The 25,068-nt window shown below is 39.5% G+C and overlaps 2 protein-coding genes across 4 annotated transcripts; one reads left to right on the forward strand and one right to left on the reverse strand.

The window, feature by feature from the left end:
• Positions 1-21: 21 nt before the first annotated feature.
• nadk2 (NAD kinase 2, mitochondrial) lies at positions 22-8,065 on the reverse strand. 3 transcript variants are annotated; one of them, XM_046375418.1, is made up of 13 exons: positions 7,886-8,064; positions 7,153-7,384; positions 6,960-7,048; positions 6,737-6,825; positions 6,334-6,415; positions 6,040-6,123; positions 4,026-4,165; positions 3,725-3,818; positions 3,435-3,578; positions 2,855-2,910; positions 2,685-2,738; positions 2,480-2,603; positions 22-2,379 (listed from the first exon to the last, which is right to left on the reverse strand). In XM_046375418.1, the coding sequence occupies exons 2-13, from the start codon at positions 7,381-7,383 to the stop codon at positions 2,241-2,243; spliced, it is 1,326 nt and encodes a 441-aa protein (XP_046231374.1). In that variant the 5' UTR covers position 7,384; positions 7,886-8,064; the 3' UTR covers positions 22-2,240. The 3 variants fall into 3 exon arrangements, with proteins under 3 accessions (XP_046231374.1, XP_046231373.1, XP_046231375.1); XM_046375417.1 differs by having other exon boundaries at positions 7,153-8,065; XM_046375419.1 differs by having other exon boundaries at positions 3,435-3,530; positions 7,153-8,064.
• A 3,988-nt stretch (positions 8,066-12,053) lies between these two features.
• LOC124051762 (excitatory amino acid transporter 1-like) lies at positions 12,054-24,175 on the forward strand. The gene is made up of 9 exons (XM_046375416.1): positions 12,054-12,192; positions 12,296-12,433; positions 17,106-17,310; positions 17,401-17,443; positions 19,218-19,498; positions 19,579-19,812; positions 20,644-20,838; positions 20,928-21,062; positions 23,186-24,175. Exons 1-9 carry the CDS (start codon positions 12,054-12,056, stop codon positions 23,394-23,396), a joined length of 1,581 nt encoding a protein of 526 aa, XP_046231372.1. The 3' UTR covers positions 23,397-24,175.
• Positions 24,176-25,068: the final 893 nt, after the last annotated feature.

A 25,068-nucleotide genomic window follows, 5' to 3' on the forward strand; every position in this document is an offset into this window, starting at 1 on the left:
AAGCTCAGGAGGTGGAGCTTGATTAAAGAGGTTTTATTTTTCGAGACAAAAGCTCACATCCGCTGAATAAGAACAGGCCTTTTTTCACAGCATCTATTTGGATGTGTTGTAGTATTAAATACACAGGTTTTACTGACATCAACGTGTCTGTTGCTCCATTAATTCATAAACCATACGAGGACCCTGAAACCAAAGCAGCTAAATTGAATTCATTCATTCATTCAATCATTACTTACTTGTGATTTTCCTATATGTCACATTATAATATCTTATGAGGAAATTCAGTCATTGCATATATAATATATAGGACACAGTGGAGGTGAATGTAATTTAAAAAGGCCTAAGACACAACTTAAACCTGAATAAAACCACAACTCTGTGCATGGCTAAATACTCTAGGAGGCTTACTTTGGAGAGTTCAGTTATCAAAGCCAGGATGTTCTCACTGTGAGTTGGCAGAGCTTCATGAGGAACCCTGCATATCACAATGTCCTGATCATTTAGTAAACTAAGTGTCAAAAAGAATTCGGGGAGGCAGGGAGCAGAATTACACGAGTGTATGAGTGTATACAAAAGACTTAGATTTTTCACATGTCCTATTTTTAAATTGAGCATAAAAAAAACAGCGTTATTCAAGCATTTAGTGTCAAGTGGCTTTATTGGTTTAAAATCATCTATTTGTATCACTTCCTATCAGCACCAGTTTAAATTATGTTTTGTATTTTTTTAAAGACAAAAAAATTTTTCAACATGTCTTCCTCAGACACATGCTGCTGTTACAGAAGCATTTCCAAAGCTGATCTTCCTGTCTTGCGAGAGCTTAAAAGACAGACTTTTGACCTTAGATGTGGAGTAACATGCCCCTGTAGGCATTCAGCTCAACTTTTAGTGCACTTCATTCATTAAGTGGCTCAAGCAGCTACAAAAAAATATAAGCTATGTTCCAAAAATATCTTTTATCAACAAACAAGCTGTAACAGACAGCCCGCTGCGCTTTCACTTCACCACATGGATATACTTCAGGGCTCAAAAATAAGGATCACCTGCTTGCAGGGCACAAGTAAAAAGCCTCCTCTGGCTAGCATATCTGTCAACTCAAAAAGGATTTAACCCTTTGTTCTTCCCAGGAAACGGCGCATGTTTTTTCTAATCTGTCTTTAGAGTTGCACATGTGCAGCACCGAGTGGGCACTCGTGAGAAGATGGAGTGAAAACATTCAGAACGTGAAGCACAGGCTTCGCAAATTTCAATTATCCTAGAGACAGGAGTTCCGATGGGCGGTGTTGGAGGATGTGGGCAAAATCCGTAACACACGGTTTGTTTCAAGCTTGAGAGCAAGGCAGAGGAGATTTAACATGACAACTTTAGTCTTTCTTGATGATTTGGTAAATGCTAATAAATAAAACTCTTTGTATAGGGGCAGTTAAAAACTGATTTTGGGTGGGCACATTTCAGACCCGCTTGGCTTACCGACCACACGGGAATAAAAAAACATCAACACCGAACTCCTTTAGTCCTGTTTGAGAAGCAATTGTTAAAAAATAAAGTGATCAGCTGTTTCAAGAAATTACCGAGCCTTTTTAAATAAAAACTATTTACCTGGGAGTCATACTTTAAGATGTATATATCCTTCAGTAGGAACCAATAAACTTAGACAGTTGTTGAAAAAAAAAACCAAAACAAAACAAAACAAAAAAACTGATCCTTTAAAACTAATAAACTAAATAAACATGTTTTAAAGCATGTCAGTCTTCTGTCCGTTTGAAGCCTGATTATGATTTGGGGATCACGTGCAGCTTTACTGACAGAATGAGTCACTGCTCCAGCCAAAATGGACCCACAATGAATCAAAACACATACTTACACCACTGATTTGCCGTGTATTAACATAAGCCCTCCTTATATCTGATCTTTCATTTCTTTCTCTGCTTTGTATCATACTCTATATATTGTTTGACACAGCATCTACAAAGTGGATTATGACCATTATATACCCAGTGGGTTCTACATAACCTGTGGAGAGTGGCACGGAGATTAAAAAGCAAAGGGGGGATGGGGGGGATATCGGAATTTGAAATAATTTTGAAAAATTCACAATGCACACATTTAACAATAGTAACAATGATACCTTTACCCCTGATATAAAAATATTTAACACTTGTGGAGACTAAAAGCTAAAAACTGGTTCTTCCCTTTGAACCATAGTAAAGAACGAGTCGAGTGTTCTCTCTGGACTCATCTCAGTTTTCAAGAAGCACTGTCCGGAGCTGATCCTCGTCGCTCATGCTGATCGTGGCGATGGCGCCGTCGTTAAACTCGAATGAAGTCCCGCCGTCGACCACCATGCAGGCATCCCAACACCGTGAGCGGACACACACCCTGAAAGCAGAGGCATCACAACAGTCAGGAAGGTGCGTCTTTACAGCTTCGGAAAACTCTTATTCAGCTTTTGTTCCGAGACAGCGGAACGTTCACTGACTTGCTGGCAAAGCCTCTTTGTCGACTGCTGGAGAAGACTCTGTTGACAATGGGTTCCCTGATGCTGTAGAACAAACGTCTGTCATCTGGACTGAACACCAGTGACTCATTGTATTCATCAGTCACTGTACACACAAAGATCACATCATTAAATAAAAGCACCATAAAAATGTAAAACAACAAATCCAGGAGGGTTATCCACTCACCTTTTTCAATAAAGTCACGATCAAGTGGGATATCGAGACCTGTTTGGGACTTTCCTGAAGAAAGACACAAGCTGTCTATCAGTGAAGGTCAGGTGATGTATTTTGAGACAAACCTGCTTTTGCTTTGGTGTCATAGACATTTCGCTACCAAAACATACACAGACACGTACCGATTTTTAGAACCTCCTCCACAGCTTGTTCAACAAGTTTGTTGATGTTATATGACCTGTGGACGCCAAGAGACAACAAGCGGATGATTAATATGGGATTTTATCTGTGGGATGTCACAGGGTACAACAAGTAATGAGCAAGCTGCTGAAATGAGTAGAAATAGATAAATTTATAAAAACTTGACTGAAATAGTTCTCTCGCGGTCTGAAGCTCAATTAACAATAACAACTTCTGATCAACCCATACAAGTTTCAGGCTTAAATTAAGCACATCCACTTCCAGTCTAAGCTTCACCAATAACGACTACAGATTATTTGATTGAACAGATAACAGATAATGGGCTCCTCACTCCTCCCTAGGAAGTCACATTACCATGTACTTGTGAATTGCAGATATATAGAAGGAGACCCTGATTTGGGTCACTCAATTTACTGCATTGGCACCTATGACTTTATTTGTCATTTGTAGATTTGTATTTTGAAAATGGGGGAAAGTGACAAAAAACCTTGCAACAGAGGATGCAGATTAGCCAAGTGAAACATTAATGTTAAGCTGAAAGTTCAATAATATTAGGTTTACCAGGCTTTGGATCCTGTTCCTGTGCAAATGCTGAGTCCTGAACTCTTCTGCTTTTCCCACGGGCCATCATCCACAGAGATCTCGTAGTAAGAAGCCCTATGGAGCAAGAGGTTAACATGGTGTTTGAAGGATTTTAACTTCACCCTGTGGTGGACAGAGATTCCCCTGATCAGTTCCGGAGAGACGAGGACGACGGTGGGAAAATGGCTGGGGATTAATGAGGATTACTACATGCACACTGACACGGGTTCACCATGTTTCAACGGCATTAGTTGAGCTGATGGAGGTACCTGGAGGACAGAGACTCTCCAATGAAGATTTCATTCAGGCTTCTGATAGGGAGGAGACTCGGCTTGGAGGAGCTCTCAGGAAATGTTCCTGTCCCTGCCAAATCAGACGGCGCTGAATTAGTGGTAGAACACAAATGTGGTTATTACATAATGATAACGTTGCTAAGGTCACTATCAGCTAGCTACAGTCAAGCAAGCACTAATCTACATATTTCATCTTGTACAAACTTAACGGTGAGTCACACAGGAGAGCAGACAGACGGACTGGGACAGGAACACAAGACGGATGGTGGAGTCGTACTCTGATGGATGTCCATGGTGGTGATGCGGTGAGCTTGATTGTGTTGCTCCAGGCTCAGCTGCTGTTCATGCAGGTCCACAGGTGTGGGATTAATTCCTGTGCCCTCTAGGTGCAGACGGATCCTCTGACGCCACAGCCACCTGGACACGACACAGGACAGGACAGACGAGGGGACAAGGTGTGCAGTGCACAGCACCATTAGGCTTCAACTAAACCAGCTGACTATCTTGGCAATACCGTTGTACCCTCAAGCCTACAGTGAATGCAGTGAGAACACCGAAATAACATTAACATCAATACAGCTGGATAATCTAAATCTTCCTGGAAGAGCTGGAGATTCTGTACCCAATATATAATGAGAGCAGAAAACTAAGTGAGATCAAACATTTGCTAAGCAAACGTTTTCTTTGATTTAACCCTCTGGAGTCATGTATAATTGTCAGTTTTTGACTATTTTTGATTCTAACTTTATATTTCAGCTTAGAAATTTTTTACCTTGCCATGTTTGGTATCATTTTTTTTTCAGCACAACCTTACAAGTGTGACTTTACTGTTATTTTTTTCATTTTGACATACTGTATTAACACACTGGACCTAAAATCACACAAAAACTATAAAATCCGAGTGGGAAAAATGCGCTGAAGCGCGCTGAATGAAGTGCGCTCAATGCGCTGGTGTTTACTGCGTCTTTGCATAAAACTCGCACCAAACGTGACGGCAATGTTCAGGAAAAAAACATTGCGTATATTGTTTATCATAACTCGGGTTTTACTTGACATATTAACAAAATTTAAAAACTTGTATATAGTTTGAAGTGCCCACTTTCGACACAAATTAAAACTGAGATTCAGCGAGGCTGCGTCTTGCAGCTACGTCGTCTTAAATTGGTCATGTGATAAGGACGCGCCGGCGCGTCTGTCGACTCCACGGTGTTAAGACCCTGCAACATGGTAAGTTGACTGAAAACCAACACTGGTTCTACTAAACCACCAGTGAAGCAGGTTGTACTAAGACACAACCCTGAAGGCAGCTGGCACACTCACAGCCCTGATATGTTGTCACCTAACAAAGTAATGTCTTTAAGCATTGCCTTCTTATAGCTGCAAGAGCACTGAGACTGAGCCAAACAACATTGTATGCCATAAAACAAAAACAGCTGCCTAAAGGCTCTGCAATGAGGAGTCATATGTACTATGTGACTGCTAGTCACAGATTCAGGGACTCGTTTCATTCACATTCCTCATTCCTCATTTTGTAGCAATGAGCCAAGTTTTATATATACTTAGCTTTACTGGGCTTTCGAACTACCAATGAACTGGCATCAGTACATCATGTGCTTCAATAACCTCCTTCTGTGTTTTAATATGTTTGAGGCTGACTTTAAATGTATGTAATCAGCACAATAAGTTAGCAACAGAGACTGACCTAACACACAACCTGTAGGTCTGTGTTAAGGGTAAACGGGGCCGCCGTGGTGACATTTATTTAATACAATATTGCTGAAACGACACTTCTACAAAATCTAGGCAACACAAATGTATCCAGGTATTAACTTAAATATTAAGACATCTTTGCAACTGAAAATCCGCAAATCAATTCTTACTGGGATGTTTTACAACACTTTAATTGAACAGTCTGAGCAGAAGGTTTAGATAAATCTCAGATAAAGATACAGCAGTGACTCTTACAAGGCACAGTAACTGGATTTATTCTATTTAGGCTAGTCTGAGGACACAGCACTGGGGTGTTAGGCGCCACGTGACTTTTTCCAGACAACACAGGTTTGAACTTGTCTTGAACTTTGAGCTAATGGCAGAGAATTGAATCTGCAGGACTCCTTACATTAATATTACATATATTTTTGAAAGTAGCTTGCAAATTAACCCACTTGCACGTCGTTGCTACTGAGCTGAGGAAAAGATTATGGAAGTTGTGTGACAGAGCACACAAAAAAAAAACGAAGTCAGAAGGAAGTCAAACCACAAGAGCGTTCAGACTGTGAGTAAGTACGCACCTGAACTCACCGCGACAGAGTTTCTCCAGTGCCTCTGGGAAGGCACGAGTGTACCGCACAGGGAGGCACAGGTGACCTTCTGACCTTTATTTTGAAAGAGAGAAATGTAATGAACTCAGCTGAATAAAAGAGGAATGTTCAATAGTAACAGTGTGGAGACATGGCATTGCATTAAGCTTACTTCAGAGTGCTCATGGAGTAACTTCCTAAGGAGTTGTTTTTCTTTTCAAAGAACTACAGCATATGAGGTGTAACAGTAATTTACACGTAAAAAAGTGCTGTTCAGTGTTTTACCTCTCAGGGTCTGTATTGACTCCAACCACTGGTTTGTCCTTGCTTAAAACCTTACTGGCAACAAGTAGCATTGTCCCATCACCTAACAAAAGAAACTGCAGTTAGAGAACTTGTATTGTGTGTTTGAAGCCTTTGTTCATGTGACTTTTTGCCCCCTGGGTTGAATAAGTTAAAGACCTGTTCATTCTGTACAGCATGCCTGGACACAAAAGTTGGTGTTTAAGGAAGATTCTTTCAACCAGTGTTTGCATATTCAAACAAATAGCAGAGATAGTGACCATAGTGACATCTTCACCTCAATATAATGCAATGTACTATCTATACACTCGATTTGTAATGAATCAGTATCGCAGGGATTTGGAGTACAAAACAATGCAGTGAATCAATAATCTAAAATTCTTACCTCCAGCAGATATAATTGCATCTGCCCATCGCACTACTTCTTCATCATATTCTCCCCTTTTCACGACTCGTACATCAATGCCTTCCCTCCTGCAAACACACAATTATAAAACAAACAATCTTCTTTCACAAATTGCACATCAACTGGAAAGAAGAACAAAAAAAAAAAGCAAACCTTCCCTGTCAGGTTGTTAGGAATGTGGCTGAGACAGGACACATCTTACCGCAGGCTCTTTACAATATGTTCCACATTGTTAGTGTGGATGTTGTGTCTTTCCAGCAGGCCGTTGTAGCTGGAGCCTTTCACTGCAAGCTGCAGCCATAGCAAAACAAACAAACAAACAAAAATCAGGTAATGTTTCAGATGTGTGTTTTGCCTGGAAGGTGGCATGCCTGAAAGCGAGAAGCAGTCCTTACCAATTGTTTTAAGTCTTCTTCTGAGAGCCCTGCATAGCGATACCGCTGTTGTTCAAACTCATACCGTGTGGTCTTTGTGACCACTGCCACTTTTTCCGGTTTGAATCCAGTTCTAGGCTGCGTTGATCTGTGGCATGCTGAAGTGTGGAGGGGACCAAAGGAGTTTCCGTACAGCAGGCTGACAGCTCGACTCCCACAGCACAACAAGTTCACCACTGAGCGGCGAGTCATTCTTATAAGTGAACACACAACCATGAAGTCAGTTACATGTCCAATTAGAAGCGCTGAATGAGGGCCCTGCTCGGGTCCTGCGGTTATGTAGGTGACATTACTGGTTCATATGTCAGTCTTCTGGCCAGATGAAGTTATTGTCCATTCACAGAAGTCGGAGGGGACAAAAAAGTTGGGACACATACAAAGCTATCAAGGAAGGTCACCAGGTCTACCGAGCTCTTCCCTAGCTTGTTAGGCGATCAGTTTCGAAATGAATCGGTGGTACTACTTCCCAAATCGAACGCTTCCTTGGGTAAACAAGAAGACATCAATCACAACCGTTCACTTCAAGTTAATTAGCGTTTTAATCTACTTAATTAACAGCCTCTTTGATCCTTCTAACTGTATTTGGTCCGGTTCAAATCTAGCTAAAAGTAGCTAGCTAGCTGCTTGCGTACAAGTTGCATGCGACTGCTCGCGTGTATCACATATTCCGACTGGGATTACTCTTAGCACTAACCTGACTAAAACTGTGCCACACTCCTCAGGTCCAAAAGATGTTTAACCACGCGGTAACGCATGGGCAGGTTAAGAAGAAATGTCAACACAAGTGAACACTGGCGACACTGCACAAAGCATGCAACCTGGCACGTACCCGAGTTGTACGTACGGTACGTACTGCTTAGTGTGATTGGCTACGTGGCTGTCAATTCGAAGGGACGGATAGGTGACGTTTTGTTTTGGCTGCTGCACAGCTCGTGATCCTGATGCGTTTTAGACCATAGGAAATCCTAAAGAAATCACACCTGCTTGAAAACACAGTTCAGGCCAGCTTTCGGTGATATTTAAATTGTTTTAATTTTCTGTGTGTTCGTCATTGAGTTAATGGTTCAGTTACATTTTCTGTAAGTATTATTTCTTAACTTGAAAGTCTAAATTCTTTTACTAAACCCTCTCTGCATGTCTGGGAATAAAATCATAGTTGGGGAACAAGCATTAATTTATTTCCTGGCCTAAAAAAATAAGTAATTTTAATTATTAATTCTAAAAATATTGGAATTTTTTGTTTTTTAATTGTGGTATGGGAGCTCCACATAGTGAATAAAATCAAGAAATTTCCAGAAAAAAAAAAAGACTGTGGCCTCAAAGTGAGCTGTCCCTAATACCAAAAAATAGTACTTTTTCTTATTTCGTTTAAAATTTAAAGTAAATCTCAAAGTAGCGTGTTGGATTTGCACCAAAATATTGACCAGGTTAAATCTTGAGCCGCTCAATAAATGTACATGTAAAAGACTGAGTGTAACTGTGAAAAGCTGAAATAATGCTGTACTGTATGCAACTGACTCAAGATTGTTAGCAGAAATATGGGGCCATGGTCCTTCACTGATGCAACTGGCCCTATGCAGAAATCAGAGGGGATACACCTACTTTTATTCCATTATAAATAGTTTAACTAGATTCAAGTAAATCAACTAATTATGCAAACTTAACAAAGTTATTTTCGTTAATTGCTACACTGTTAAATAATAATAAATATCACATAAACACTCTGCACATTTTCTAACTTCACCTTTATTACTTTCACCAAAGAAATTAACATTGTGGCAGTGGGCACTAAATACTCAAATCACAGGGGCACAAGCCCGGTCTGCCGTCAGGCCAGTCTAGCACCTGCACTCTTTTGCAACAGGCCAATCTGCTGTAACACGTGCAGAAAGTGACTTTATTGTCTTGCTGGAGCAAAAACCTGAAAAAAGACATCATCTGGATGCAGCATAAGCAATAAAAGTATTAAGTATTAAAGTATTAATGGGGCCTTCAGTGATGTGCAAGTCGCCCATGCCATTGGTACCAACACATCCCCATACTGTCACAGTCACTGGCTTCTTAATTTTGTATTGGTGACAATCTAGATGGTCTTTCTCCTCTTTGGCCTGGAGGACACGACGTCCAAGATTTTCAAAAACAATTCAAACCACATTATACTTTTCCACTTTGTGTCAGTCCATCTCAGATGAGCTTGGTATCTGCGGTGTTTCTGGCTGTCGTTGATATATGTCTCCACTTTGCATGGTAGAGGCTTTAACTTGTGTACATGCTCTTAAACTGTTGGACTATTTGCAACCCAATATGCCCCAAAGGCGGCAATAATTGGTTTTGGCAATATGAGTAACCCATTTAACGGACTGAAAGCTAAAAACAAAAGTAGCTACAGGATGGCCATACTGAAATGTACTGAACCTAAAGTACCGACACAAGTGCATTTTTGAGATTGTTTGAATCACTAAAACATCTACAGAAATATTTAATTCAATAATGCGTCAGTGACCAGGGAATAGTATTTGTAAAAGGGTATGTGACCTGATTTTAGGGGTATTCTTCACTAATTATATTCAACTTCACCAGGGAATATTTTTCCATACAGTGAGGTCACTTATTACAGCACAAGCTCTACTTTGTTCAGCTAATTGTGGTGTGTCATTTACTCTGTGGAATTGCCCTGAACTATAACACACCCCAAGAGAGATGATGTGTATCAATTAAACTTAAACACACAAGGAATTGTTTCTGGTTTGTCTCTTCAATGTACGGACTCAATTAAAGCAAGAAAAGTGCTCAAAACGCAAAGGAAAGGAAGGAGGTGGAGATGAGTAACAGAAAAGAATTGAGGGTGATATGTGGGGTGGGAAGAGGGTCTAATTTCTATTGAATTATCATTCTAGGATGATTTTTATAACAACTCCCCACAAAGTTTTTCATACATCTGGGCTTTACCTGAAACTATGTCACAGGGCTAACAGTGTTATTATGGGAGGACCATTTTCTAATTTGTCCTCTTAGTCTCCCTCCCTCCCTTGCTCCCTCTCTCTCTCTCTCTCTCTCTCTCTCTCTCTCTCTCTCAGTCTCTCTCTCTCTCTTCTGGATGTCTCCCCTCCCTTGTTTTCCAATTACAGCAGGTGCAGGAGAGCACTCTTCCCCACATCCTCAGAGTACTTTATGTTAGAGTTCTACATTCCAGTCTGTTCTTCTGAGTCCAAGAAGCTCCAGTAAAACTTCTGCACTTCTTACACTGCCCAGCTGTTGCATCCAGGACAAACTACATCGCTGGAACGCTCTGCAAGCCGACGAACAAACAGCGTTATAAAGAGGTATGTGCAACCTCTTTTCGTTCTTCTTTAAAATGTACGGGTTACAGGTTGTTTTATTAGCAGTTAAGGAGGTTTTGGAATTTGGAATTTGGTTTTTTGGGCAGACTGTGAGTAAGTTTTTTTTAATGGATAGGACAGTCAGAGAGATGGTGTGTGTGTGTGTGTGTGTGTGTGAGAGAGAGAGAGAGAGAGAGAGAGAGAGAGAGAGAGAAAGAGAGAGAGAGAGAGAGAGAGAGAGAGAGCGAGGGGAAGACATGCACATTCAACCTTTTGTACCTTCTGTGAGCACAGTAACCCACTCCCCCCCACATTATTTTGATCACTTTTCTTTGGTTGGCTCAAGGAGAAAGAAAATATAAAAGAAGATGGGAACATGGATATTACATATTAATATTCACAAAAAGCATGCTGACAGCTTAGCACTGTTATTTGTCCATTTTTTGTTTTTTTAATCTCTTCTTCTGAAACAGCAGCCTCCACACCAGTACAATGATAGTGAATGAAATTTCATGTGTAGTGCTTACAGCTAAACAACTACATTTGAAAAACTCCAAAGTGAAAATCTCTCATGCAAATGTTTCAAAATCTGTACAAAAAAAGTAAGCATGGCTAAAACCCACTAAAGGTAAGTAAGAAAATGTGTTTTCATTGTGCTGAACTGACCCTTTAGATTGCAGAGTGAATAGTTTATACATAAATGAATGACTTGTTTTTGGAATCTAGACCTCCAGTGAATTTAGTGCCATCTTCTTAGTGTCCGTTATTGTCCTATAATGTTTTACTTGAGATTAAATGTCAAACAATGTGTTTACTTTGACAATTTTTGCTTCAATTTTGCTTTTGGTGGACAACATCTGCAGTCTTTATTCTGAGCAAAAAAGACATTTAAAAGTTCAGATGAAGTAAATATAAAGCTTCAGCAGTCTGACTTTGAAAGCGAAAGAGGGCGTCCTTCCAAGTTACGGCCATTTTAATACGGATTCTTTGTGTTTCACCAGACCTGCTGAGCTAATGCAGTCACTTCCTGCCAATTTCTGTGGTGTGAGTCCATAAAAGCCATACGTTAACCGCTTTCTACATCTGTCCTTTGTACGCACATTTTGAATTCAGTCTGACACTGAGGTGTCATTCACATACAAACATACTCCACACATAACAGAGTGAGTTGTTAGCTAACCTACGACTCACGTAGGTGGCCAGTGGCCAATGGTTTCAAATAAACAGATTGAAAAAAATTCCAATTGTCAAATTTGCGAGAGTGATTAATTCAAAAAAACTTTGTGTATAGGCCAAATTCAGACCAGCATTACACTACATACACAGCTCACTTTTGGACACACTGTCGACTTTGGAAGACACACACTTTGACTTACCTAAACCAGACTACTGAAGCCTCACAATAGCTTGAACCAAACTTTAGATTGGCAAAAACATTTTTTTGCACAGAATGAGGATTGTAGATTGAATTTACCTGCCTGCTGATAAGTCTACACACATTCTATTTACACTAATGGACATATTTGGGGTTACTAGGGCAGGATGCAGCGCCTCAGGGAAGGTATTCACATACGCACCATGAAGGCAAAGAGGAAAGTGGAGGAAATTTCCAAAGAGGATGTCCAGGCTTTCCTCAAGAAGAATGCCTTTGTGCTCTTTACAGTTGGGGCAGTTATTGTAGGTGTGTATGCCTCTGCAAAGTAAATGTTTCAGACTTCAGTCAGTCAGAGTATTGTCAATGTAATGGAGACACACACATTTGCACGCTGCCGTTCTCTCTGCAGGTATTGCTCTGGGATTCACACTGCGGCCATATAAAATGACATATCGAGAAGTGAAGTACTTCTCCTTCCCCGGTGAGCTCTTAATGAGAATGCTTCAGATGCTTGTTCTCCCCTTACTGATCTCCAGTCTAATAACAGGTACAACACACTCTCACATTGTGTCGCACATGTGGTTGATCTGCTAATGGATAAAGGACTTGTTAACATTCATTTCCTCTTGTATTCTCAGAGGATACAGTTCACTCTCACTTCAGTAGTATGTTCATTTGATATAATGGACAGTATATTATCTCTCCCCCACTTTCTGGTCAGTTGTTGCTTCAGGGTCACGTCATCATCAGTCACCATCTGCATCTCTGCTGTTTAAATGAATTGGACATGAAATGGTGACTAAGCAGTCAAAAATGGAGCAGTGGATAAGCAAAAATGGGTCTGACAAAGCAGCTCTGACAGGGGTAACTGTTGTGATCTGATTTCAGCTGTGCTCATACAACAGACTTTAAAGAAAGTTATGATTTATTGATTAGATTTTTATGTTAGGCTGTTGATATAATATTTTATGGCCAATGTGATACCAGTCTGAACAGGTCAGAGTTGTAACTGCATCTCCTAAATCAAGTAGCCAGAAATGACATAGTGCATAATTTTTTTGGTGAACACAAGCAAACTATTAACATTTTGTATGAAGAGATCAGGAATCAAAATCAGGGGGCAAGTTCAACATATATCAATAGAATTGACAATACATTTTTAAAAATGTTTCTTTTTCTACAAATGCAACCAAACTAATAAGCAATTTCTGAAAAAAGTAGTGTAAGTTGGGAAAAAAAAGGTTAGAAATCTTTTTTTTTATCAAGATGGTGAAAATGTATGTGTGGTGCAACAACCTTCGGTTTTTTTCAAAAATCAAAGAGTAATTATTTTCTTCACAATACTAGATGCTCAGCTTTGTGACTTTGTGAATGTAATCGTTATACAAGAGAGACACAAACTGGAGCTATGGTGACTGGTGACATTTTCGAAACATAAACCTTAGTATTTTTGAGATTGTGAAAGAACAGCCATATTTCAGTTGAGTGTAATAATGTATAAAAGACAGGGTTTGTTCTGTGCTGAGATAGAATGACAAGAGTGGTTCATAGGCAGGTCATCTTTACAATCAGGAGGCCAACCTCACACCCATCTTGGTGATGAAGAGACCCCTACTGATTCAGTTACTCATCAATTACAGTGGGGCCTTGAGGCCTCTAGTGGCACTAATTCTGTTCTCATGGTTTGAGGCACTGGCCCTCATTTTTTTCTGTGCAGTGCCCTCTGATAGATAGATAAAGATAATAATGAAAGATAATCAGAGGTGGGTTCCAGGTAGTAAATAATAATAATTGCTCAAAAGGAAGAAAACAACACACCATTCCTGAATGAATCAAAAAATGATTCTGTTAAGGTTTAACTCTAGCAAAATAGGATCCAGAAAGCAGAGCACAAACACACCGACTTGAGGAGATAAAGCTGAATTATCCTTAATACTAATGTTCAGAAAGATACACAAAGCAGAAGTCAAAAACCTGAGTTCACCAAAAACAGTGCAAAGAATCAAGAAATACTAGGAAGGGGAGGAGAGAACACAGGGGAATAGGGACACGGTACTGGCAGACCCTGACATATCCAAAATTCTAAAGTAAACTAAACTGAAGATTGTGTTATCGGATTTCTACAAAACTGAATCTTTGATTCAGCTTGCAGTTAGCTGCATATGCAACAGAGTTTTTGGTTCATTTACAGCTGTTTCAACTGAAATGCTCCACGAGAATCATAATTAACTGCCTAAGTTTTAACATTTTATCTGAGAACCAGATATTTTATATGACTGCTCACTTTTTGTAAGGATAATTTAACCGAGACAAATGCTTGCTCATCCCAGAGCCGAGTGTGTCTTAACTGCCAGTCACCTGCTGTATCACAGACTATGCAAACTTTCAAAACTCTGGAAACTCAAAATAACGTTATCGACTGACATTCCCCCATGCAGAGACATGGAAGATGAACTCCCTCTGGTGGAGTGCACTCTGATGTGCTCCAGGGTCCATCCCAGAGGTGAGATACACCTGTGAAACAGTCGAATACAGCCAATGTCACAGGTGTTGGGCAGACAGAAGAAGCCCCTGAGATTGCTTTCTGCAAAGCTGAAACACTGAGAATGGCACGGGACACGTGAAGCAAAGGAGAAAAGACATGGCTTCCCCCTTATGAGCCACATAAGCTTGTCAGTCTTGATCTGAAGGAGCTAGTGATGCTTTTGGGTACAAAAGCCAGGTTAGGGCACAAAAAAGCCAAGCTGCTGTCTCCTTGGATCCCGAGACTGGACAGAGTCATAGAGAAAGCAAATAAATCACTAACACTTTTTGCATACATTGGAGCTAAAAACTGAGCCATTTCGGGTGAAACAAGCAGCATCTAATCCACCAAAGGAGTCATTAACCTGCATACATAAAAGCAATGTCAGATCTCACTGAGGTGCCAGGGACCATGACACCTTATGTCCCTCAGAAAGCATCAGAGGGTGGCTGAACGCTGATCTGTCACCAAAGCCCTTATGACAGGATAAAACAGGAGCGACCTATAAGTTGTAACCATATTGAAGGCTGATTTCCTGTCTACTAACAGGAATGAAAGCCTGTGTGGCAGGTAACCCACAGTAAAAGTCCAGTCCTTTCCACACACCACTTCTGGAAAGTCATCCATTTAGCTGTATATAAATTTCCAGTAGAAGCAGGCCTCTCACCCTGCATGCCACAGGACCAAGCCTCTCTAAGTATTCCTGTTGGGCACCCAGACATACAAACATTCACATATTACCAGATAATATCTGATTGCTGACAGCTGTGCATCCTGGACTTAGTGCGAGAACCAAGGAATGGAGGACCTGGAGGGAAGTAATACAGAAACAACCTTGTTCTTTGCAAACACATCCACTCCCAGTAGAGGATTGTCCCCCATGTTCAAGGAGAACCAGAGAGTGCTAATATCACATAGGGCAAACATCCTTGTCTGCTCTGCTGAACCTGCCACAGTTCCTGGAGACAAGTTAAACTGGGAAATAACAGGAGTAAAACCTTTGATTTTCCTCCCCCTGAGGAACCCTGGCGTTAATATTTTCCATAAGAAGTTCTTATTATGATGGCTTCTTTAATGACACAAGTCCATGCTGCCAATCAGCTAGGAGATTAATGGCTGCCAGCACACACAGTATGTGAAGTGTGGGAACCAAGCATGTGTGCCCCAAGCCCAGAGAAAAAACTCACAGCTGCTCTGTGCTATGCTGTGGTTTGACACACCTGACAAACCTGGACACCACTCTCTGAAGTGGACATTCTTCTCGATCTTCTTGGCTTTGTTTTCTCAAAGTGCTTGTTGCAGTACCTGAAGAATATGGGAGCCGATTGTATGGTCTCAAGCAATTTGTTCACAAGATGAGTCTCTGTGGTTTTCGTGCTGCAGGTGGGCATGTTTTTCCAGTGCTGCACAGACATGTGAGGAATAAACTCACTAGCAATAACTTTAGAGGCTAAAAACCTATATGAAACATATTCCCATTCTCCAATATTATAATATCATATCCAGCCTCTGTGCAGTCAGTAAGATCCATAAACATATAATAAGATAATCAGCTGAGGTGGTGCTTAAGTATCACCTGTCACTCATAGATTCCAGTTTGGTTTCCAAGTAGTGAAGGCACCGCCTGGTCTGAGTCATATGTGAAAAAAATTAAGCTCTGGAGTGTGTAAAAGGCATGCCTCCATCCAGGTCACTAACTGAGAATTGTTTTAACATGGTCTCTCTTTTTATCTGATTGGCTAGGGAAAGGTGTATCAATAATTGACTAACTACGCTGAAAACCATTCTTATTCGGCGTCTAGTTCTTAATTCCTGCCTATTCTTTCCTCATATTCACATCTGAGCATAGGCCTTCACAGTGTACTGCAGTGCAACGCTACATCACAGCTGATTTTGGGTGGAAGTATAGCATTGCTCTTCCTCAGATTTATGTGGTTCTTTTGAACAACTTAATTCTAACCACTGTTACAAAGTCATACATTGGCTAGACTACTTTTAGTGGACAATAGACCCCAAAATAATTGCAATAAACAATACTGTCATTTTAAGATCATTTTATGTCAGTGTAATAATGATAACATAATATCATAGTAATGCAAGTGCATCCTGTCAAAGAGAAATTAAGTTTTAATTCTTCATAATATTCAAAAATAGGAACTGGAAAGAGAAAAAAAATCAAAATATTCCAAATAAATAAAATAAAACTACACAAAATAAATATAAATAAAATTAACTATGTGGCTTTAGAAAAAAAATGCACTTAAATAAATATTAAACTTTTGGCACAGCTGTATAATCATTCATTTCATAACAGGCAATATACTGGTAATCCAGTTTTTGCCACTTTTCATTGGATCATGTCAGTCCATGTCCATACACCAATAACTTGGTAGGATGTGTTTAATAAAATAAAGACATGTCAGGTAAGTAGACAACGTAATTATCATAGCTGGTGTAATACTGGTCATAATGTAGAGAGGATGTAAGGGGAGCTCTCCACTTTAGATATGAGGTGTAAATGGAATATGTGATGGTAAAGAACCACCTGACACTTTTACATAATCACTTCATAATATGCCTACTGATTAAGTAGTAAATTCTGTAAGGAGGAACCTTCACCATATGATCCATGAACACTATTTCTAGATGTTCTAATACTTGGATATCAACTACATTTCCACTCCGTGTCCATCAGGAATGGCAGCCCTGGACAGTAAAGCCTCAGGAAAGATGGGAATGAGAGCCGTGATTTACTACATGACCACGACCTTTATCGCAGTTTTCGTTGGTATCATAATCGTCCTTATCATCCACCCTGGAAAAGGATCAAAAGATGAGTTTGGAAAGCAGCAGACGATAGAGCAAGTCAGTCCTGCTGATGCCTTCTTAGATCTGATCAGGTAATCTACGTAGAAGAACAATAATAGTCACAAAGTTTGACTGTAACTGACAAAATCATATCTTAGTCACTGTATGATTTCTCATTTCAGAAATATGTTCCCACCAAATTTGGTCCAGGCCTGCACACAGCAGGTGAGCTTTACCATTAACACTTACTAAAAGAACAGTGTTTTCTATCCATGAACTCTTAAAACACACAATCTTTTGGCAAACAGTCTCTAACCCCTGAAGTTTTCAACACAAATTAACAGACCTAACAACACACTGACATTCTGTTCTTTAGACACACACGGGTGTGTGAGTATACCCAACAAATTAATCTGCTTTTTTAGAGCACACCATATTAAATGAGCAAAATGCATTTTGGACAGGTAGAAAGTGCTGGAGGAAAGGCATATAGCTGACCACACACAAAATGCTTCAGCCTGAACCTAACTTGAGCTCAAGTCTCTCTTCGTCCTTCTCTCCTAACTCTTATTTACCCTTGCTCCCCTCCCCCAACACACATGCACTCAGGTGCAGAGATGTAGATGTTTGACCAAATCTCCACAGCACAATTCCAAACAAACTGGAGATTTTAAAAATCTCCATTGCATTCCAGTATATTCTCAGTCTAGTCTGAGTTAAATAACTAGCAAGTCACAATGTGCTGGGCTTAAATTCACTCCTCATGGTCATTTGTATCTCCATAAGGAATATATTCTGTTGGTACAAGATAAATGGACAAAAATTGGTAATATGAGATGTGTAACAGTACACCTTTTCTCAATACTATAATTACTGGCTCTATATTTTGGTGTCCACCCTAACTGATTTGGCCATCTGGTATCAAGGAGATTGCAGCTACAGCCACTTCTGTAACTGGAGTCAAACAGTTGCATTTGATCATGAAGTAATGTAACAGAAAAAAGTATCAGTATTGCTGCAACGTAATTGAAAAACTATACATACAACAGAAAACACATAGCTGGGTTCATGCTTTTTGCATAGATTTGTTGCTCTAACAAATTGACATCACATTTTCAATATAAATATTAATAATGGTTTGTGTTACGTGCTTTGGGCTAACTTGACTAAACTTGAATGTATTTTGCATAACTGACCAAATGTAGACCCAGTTAACCAAACATGACTGAAGCAAGAACACAAAACCAAACCCGCACCAACTTCATTATGGGTCAAAAACTGGCACAAGCCTAGCATGAATATATCAATAACCTTTTGTTTTTTGTTGACCACAAATTAATGATCATCAGAGAATGAATATTCAGAGAATCAATTCCCTATAGGGCATGAATATGAAAGGAAAATGTAATAATCCAGCAAGTTTTCATTTTTTTATGAAAAAAAGGGAAGGTCTTATGGTCACTAAAAACAGTGCAATTCATTGTCTGGGAACCATGAATAACTGAAGCAAAATTTATAAGGAAACCCATGACAGAACCAGTGATTTGAAAAGGTACTTTCTTATATCTCTTCAAGTGCTGGTCAAAACTAAATTTTGACCTGACTATGCCACCATAGAACAGCAACTCCCAACAGCAGTTGTCGGTTCTGCCACGGGGGGCCATCCGGCTTCACCTGATGGCGGGTGGCATGTAGTGGCAGGTGGAGCGGCCAACATTTTTGCCTGGAGGCATGCCGTGTCATCTTTCTAATATAAAATATGTGCCGCGGTTCAAAAAAGGTTGGGAAACACTGCCACAGAGAAATGTCAAGTGGTCATTAAAACTACAAGAAAACATTTTCCTCAATAAGAAGGATGAGCCAGGTGGACATAAACCAGTAATTTAAACTCAAAGTCTTATTACCTGATTCTGAATGTTGACATTAGTGCAGCGGTCTGTTTCAGCTCTATCAAATTTCAGTGATCTAACCTCAGACCTTTAATTCTCCCATTCTCCAGTTCAAAACCAAATATGGAAAGCGAGTAGTCCATGTGACTATGACAGTGAATGACACCCTCTTCAATTCAACCAATGGCACCCAGGAGGTCATGGAGATCACCCGGGAGGAAGTGATCCCAGTGGCAGGTCAGGTGAACGGTGTCAATGCTCTCGGGCTGGTGGTCTTCTCCATGTGCTTTGGTCTAATAATTGGCAACATGAAGGAGCAGGGCCAGCTCCTGAGGGATTTCTTTGACAGTCTCAATGAAGCTATCATGCGCCTAGTTGCCATCATCATGTGGTAAGATTTCGCTTTCAGTGTGAGGTATTTCTATTTAACAAATGTTACCTTCACACTTCCTATCCCTCTCCTCTTCTCAGGTATGCTCCTGTTGGTATTCTGTTCCTGATTGCAGGAAAGATTGTGGAGATGGATGATCTGACACAGATGGGTGGCCAGTTGGGCATGTATACCATCACAGTTATCATTGGTTTACTGATTCATGCTGTTCTTATTCTTCCCACTCTATATTTTGCCATCACTCGGCAAAACCCTTTTATCTTCATTGCTGGGCTCCTGCAAGCTCTAGTAACAGCCCTGGGGACCTCCTCCAGGTGAGTCACGTCCAACACTACCAAACTTCAACAACTGAATAACACTTATTTCCTGAAACAAGAAGTCAAGTATTTTGATCTTTTTGCACAGACAAGACAAATAGCAGGTGGAAAAAGGTAGTCTTGGTCTGTCAAAGTTAAATATAGGCCTGGGAACTACTCAAAACATGTTTTGTTTGCTAAAAGGATCGATATGCTTCAAATTAAGAGACTGTCCAATTGTCAAAAAAAAAAAAAAAAACCTGGCACAGGTTACATTGAATATGTACCTGTACCTGTTTGAACTTATTTCTCAAAATCTCTTTTTTCATTATTCACACAGTTATTTAACTTACAACTTAACATTTTTTTTTCACTGAGAGCCTTTGAGGAAGGGAGACTTCCTGAATCCATGCCCTGATGTCCCCATTTCATCGATTACATGCCCCTTTCTGCGATGGCAGGCTTCCTCTAAATTTGATTGTTTCAGTAACGTGATATTGGGGAATTTCCCTGTAACATGTCTTCATGAACCAGCAGATGTGGGACCATAAGTAGCGTTAGCTGCTAAAGTTGGCATTACTCATCTTGTTTTGGGTTGTGTTACCAAAAACGTTCAGCGTATGAATATTGTGAATGGTTTGAAAACTCACCTGAGCAAACGTGGCAAAATATGCATATAGAACCAAGTAAAAAGTCACTGACTACAAACTGACCGCAAATCTTTAAACGGATCAAAACTATTCAAGCAAAGTCTTAAAACATCTCCTCAAAAACGTAAGCCTGTTCCTTCAACAAGTTTTTTGTTTGTTTGTTTGTTTTTTTACACATTTCAATTTGTTCCTGTCCTAGCTCAGCCACCCTCCCTGTCACCTTTAAATGTCTGGAGGAAAACAACAGAATTGACAAGCGAATCACGCGTTTTGTTCTGCCTGTTGGTGCCACCATTAACATGGATGGAACGGCTCTGTATGAGGCACTGGCAGCCATCTTTATTGCCCAGGTCAACAATATGGAGATGAACTTTGGTCAGATCATCACCATCAGGTAAAAATGAACAAAAAAGGATAATTATAGCATAGACTGATTCCATGTAACATATACATATTTCATATTTGTGTTTCTCTTCAATCAAGTATTACAGCAACTGCAGCCAGTATTGGAGCTGCTGGCATTCCTCAGGCAGGCCTGGTAACCATGGTGATTGTTCTGACCTCTGTTGGACTTCCTACTGATGACATCACTCTCATCATTGCAGTTGACTGGTTCCTGTGAGTAGCTTTCTGTATCATGAACATGTGGATAATAATAGAGTATGAAATCCAAGAGTAGCATAGGAAAACACAAGTGTCCTTTGCACTTTGCTCTGTGAAGTGCTGTAACTGTAACTCGTATCTCTACATCCGTCGTCTATGTCATCTTAAAGGTCAAAAGCTGCTCTGTATCTACTACCACCTAGTGACACACTTCTCTCTCTCTCTGGGGTCTTGTTCTACATCTTCTCTTTTGTATTCAATATTTTTTGCAATGAGTTTTAACATAGAAACATAATTAGGTTTCCCAAATTAATCATTTCAATTAGAATACCCTTCCCAGAAATTACTCAGCTAACTGGGGTAATAAGAAAAAAATCCCTCCTCTACTTTAACTAGGATGGACCAAATATATATGTCTGTCAAAGCCATCATGAAGACAAGTCTTTCACACACCGAACAGTAGAACTATAGGAGGGTATAATACTAAGGGATTGTATGTTCTAAAGCAAAGGGTTGTTAAACCAGATTTACTGGTCTATTTTTATACATTAAACAAACAAAATATATTCATTGGTGAGCTTTAGAGCTGCTGGCAAATATTTGTGAAAGGAAAGCTATTCAAGGCTCTTCCATCATCAGATAACCACTTTGGGGGAATCATTGTGGCTGGTTTAAAATATGGATCAAAAACCCCAGGACAACATTACATTTGTTTCTGCTTTTTTCATGCTTGTCTACAGAGCTCCAGAGTCAATATTTACTTCAATACCAACTCAAAATGCTGTTGCATGCTTACAAGATAGAATTTATTACTCTATTTTGACAAGATGAGCATATCACCTACAGAGAGCCATCACAGCAAAAATAAATAAAACAAAATAAATCCATTCCCAAGGCATAGTTCTCTTGCCCACTGAATCAGATTGTCCTGCAGGACATCCTTATATTTTGCTGCGTTCATTTGACCCTCTACCTTTACAAGCCTTCCAGGGCCTGCTGCTGAGAAGCATCTCCACAGCATGGGGGTGTTGCCACCATGGTTCATGGTTCAAGTGTTTGGTGTCTGCCGAACACAGCGTTTAGTTTGATGGCCAAAAATCTCCATTTTGGTCTCATCAGACCAAAGAATCTTCTTCCAGCTAACCTTGGAGTGTCCCATATGCTTGAAATTTAATATGAGCTTTCTTCAGCAGTGGCTTTCTTCCATAAAGCTTTGACTGGTGAAGAACCCGGGCAGCAGTTGTTGTAAGCAGAGTCTCTCCCATCTCAGCTGCTGAAGCTTTTAACTCATTCAGAGTAGTCCTAGGTGTCTTGGTGGTCTCCCTCACTAGTCTTCTTCTTGCACGGTCGCTCAATTTGTATCCACACAAATTGAGCGACCGTGCAAGAAAAAGAAGAAGAAGCCTGCTCTAGGCAAGTGTACACATGTGCCCTATTCCTTTTATTTCTCAATGATGGGTTTAACTGAACACCAGGGGATGTTTATTGACTTGGAAATTTTTTGTATTCATCCCCTGTGTGTGTGTTCTTTTGTCTTCATGCTGTAAATGTAGCCAGGAATACTGATTAATCATAGGCATAGGTGTCATTATACTTAAATCACCTGAGACACGGCATTCAGCTAATCTCCAATTTCATTAATTGTGAAACTTTTAGCATCAACTGGCCGGACCTCTGTTGAATTAGGTCAGTCACTATAGGGGGGGTGTTTATGCTATCACTTATTGTATATCATATATTTTTACTATATATATATATATATATGTATATGTGTATATATATTATATTTTAAGTCAAGTTATATTTACCATGATTCCATTTGTAAAAGCAATAAAGGGGGAAAACATTCAAGGGGGTGAATACAGTAGGCACTGTATTTTTGTTCATCATCAGAAGAATGTTAGACACACAAAATTACTGCAAATGTTAAGCTGATAGTAGTACAGACAGTAATAGTACAACAGACATTGATGTTTAGTTTCAAGCTTTCACATAATGGTCACAAAACCTTAGTAAAAAGATTTTCAAAACAACTTCTAAGTTGCACACCATCCATACTTAATGAAATTAGGTAAAATACTCAAGCCCCACAAGTTTTACTTTTATTTTCCTGTATCTCGTTTTTCTCTGGCATGTAGGGACCGTCTGCGTACCACGACCAATGTTTTGGGGGACTCAATTGGAGCCGGCATTGTGGAGTTTCTGTCTAGACATGAGCTCCGCAGCAAAGATGTGGAGATGGGAAACTCTGTACTGGAGGAGAAAGAGAGGAAGAAACCTTACAAGCTCATTTCCCAGGATAGTGATTTTGAAAATGACAAACGCGCTCACCTTGAATCAAACATGTAGTTCAGCCTTCAACATATTGCTGCATCTGTTAACTTCTACAAATACTTACAGCTGGTTCTGTTTTGACGAGTAGGGACCTAATTATGAGATGGTGTCATCAACCATAGTTTTACTGTCATAATTTCACATTTTGGATTTGTTAACATTCCTTAATTGTCATGTCCAGCAAGCTAATTTCTTACATTCCTATTTAATCTAAAATTACAAAGATGAACATCCTTTAATATATGCACCCATCATTTGTTTAAAATAGGAGCAATAGTTTCTGTTGTGAATATTTATAATTGTTTATAATTGAGTATTTTAACTTTGCATTACCCTCAAGCAGAAGCTGAGCTGAAAGTAGGTTTTGATTAGTGAAGATGAAGAACTTAAAGACTGAAGTAAAAAAGGTGTTTGGAATGTCATTGTAGTTGCATTCCTAATTAATGATATCAACAACTCAGTTCTCAGTGGTCAAAAGTTTAGTTATTTATATCAAGAATGTAATTCTTATGGTGCAAATTTTCATTGTTGATATCTGCAGTTTCATTACATTACAGAATTCACCAACAGAATTCTAGATATTTAAAATTCAGGTCTGACTAGTCAACATTTAATTACAGATATGTCTGCTTGAATTCCAACTGAAAAGAATATATATGCAATAATTGATATTAGTTACAATCCTTTTTCAACATGTGATTGTTATTCTTACTAGTGAAAAAGGAATTGCTAATATCTATAATTATTTAAAGATATTCGTGAATCGGTTTTGACAGGTAAAAAAGTTATTTTTACATGTGGAGGGTTTCGTGAAGAAAGTGATTAAATCACTTTGGACTAAAATGCTCTTTGTGTTGTCCCAGTATTAGTTGATTATGACAGATTCTTACAGATGTTTTATGATTTTTATGTTTCCGTGATACAGACTCTATTTCGCACACCTGGAATTGCAAAATGCATGCATCTCTGCACATTGCACATTCACATATTGTCTGTATGTGTGTTTTTTTTAATCAACATTGCTAATTTATTGTAGACAAGTGAATATGTTGAGTGATTAATACATGTTAAAGCCTCTGATTTCTTTATGCAGGTGTTAAATTTCAATATTCAAGTCTTGACTGAATCCAACAAACTTTTGTGAAAACAGTCGTCTTAGTTTTTGTTAATTATAACTTCAGTGAAATAAACAGAAAAAAAAAATCCTTTCCTGACTCCCTCCCATTTATTCAAAAAGTCAATGGTCATTTCAGTGCTTTAAATAAACCAGATGTATTTACCAACAGTACTTTTCTAAATTTGCATAGTGGGGTCAAAATTTAGTGTAAAGCAGGAATTCATCCTGCCTTGTAATGGTTCAGGATGGTGGTGCTGGTGTAATGGTGTGGGGGATATTTTCTTGGCACACTTTGGGCACCTTAGTACTAACTGCGCATGGTTTAAATGTCACTGAATACCTAAGTAGAAGGAATCAATTTTAGAAAACCTAGTGCCCTCATACATTTACACACTTGGTTCCAGCAACCATGGAGCATACAAATCCCTTCTTTTTTTAGTCTGTATTGGGGGTCCACAGCAGTGATTCTTCTTCGTCTTTAGTCTGAGGGCCAAATCAGATGCACCCCTTTTGTCAACTTCCAAATCTTCTTGATTTCCTCATGTAGCTACTTAAGAAGGTCAGGGGTGT

This window comes from Scatophagus argus, chromosome 20 (assembly GCF_020382885.2).
Source record: "Scatophagus argus isolate fScaArg1 chromosome 20, fScaArg1.pri, whole genome shotgun sequence".
NCBI lineage: Eukaryota > Metazoa > Chordata > Actinopteri > Scatophagidae > Scatophagus > Scatophagus argus.

Coding starts and splice junctions, on each gene's coding strand:
- nadk2 (XM_046375417.1), bottom strand. CDS start 7,407: ATGGTTGTGTGTTCACTTATAAGAATGACTCGCCGCTCAGTGGTGAAC. Junction 7,049..7,152: donor AAGAAGACTTAAAACAATTG/GTAAGGACTGCT, acceptor CTATGGCTGCAG/CTTGCAGTGAAAGGCTCCAG. Junction 3,819..4,025: donor CACCATGGACATCCATCAGA/GTACGACTCCAC, acceptor CTGATTTGGCAG/GGACAGGAACATTTCCTGAG.
- LOC124051762 (XM_046375416.1), top strand. CDS start 12,054: ATGCAGCGCCTCAGGGAAGGTATTCACATACGCACCATGAAGGCAAAG. Junction 17,444..19,217: donor TCCAGGCCTGCACACAGCAG/GTGAGCTTTACC, acceptor CCCATTCTCCAG/TTCAAAACCAAATATGGAAA. Junction 21,063..23,185: donor ATTGCAGTTGACTGGTTCCT/GTGAGTAGCTTT, acceptor TCTGGCATGTAG/GGACCGTCTGCGTACCACGA.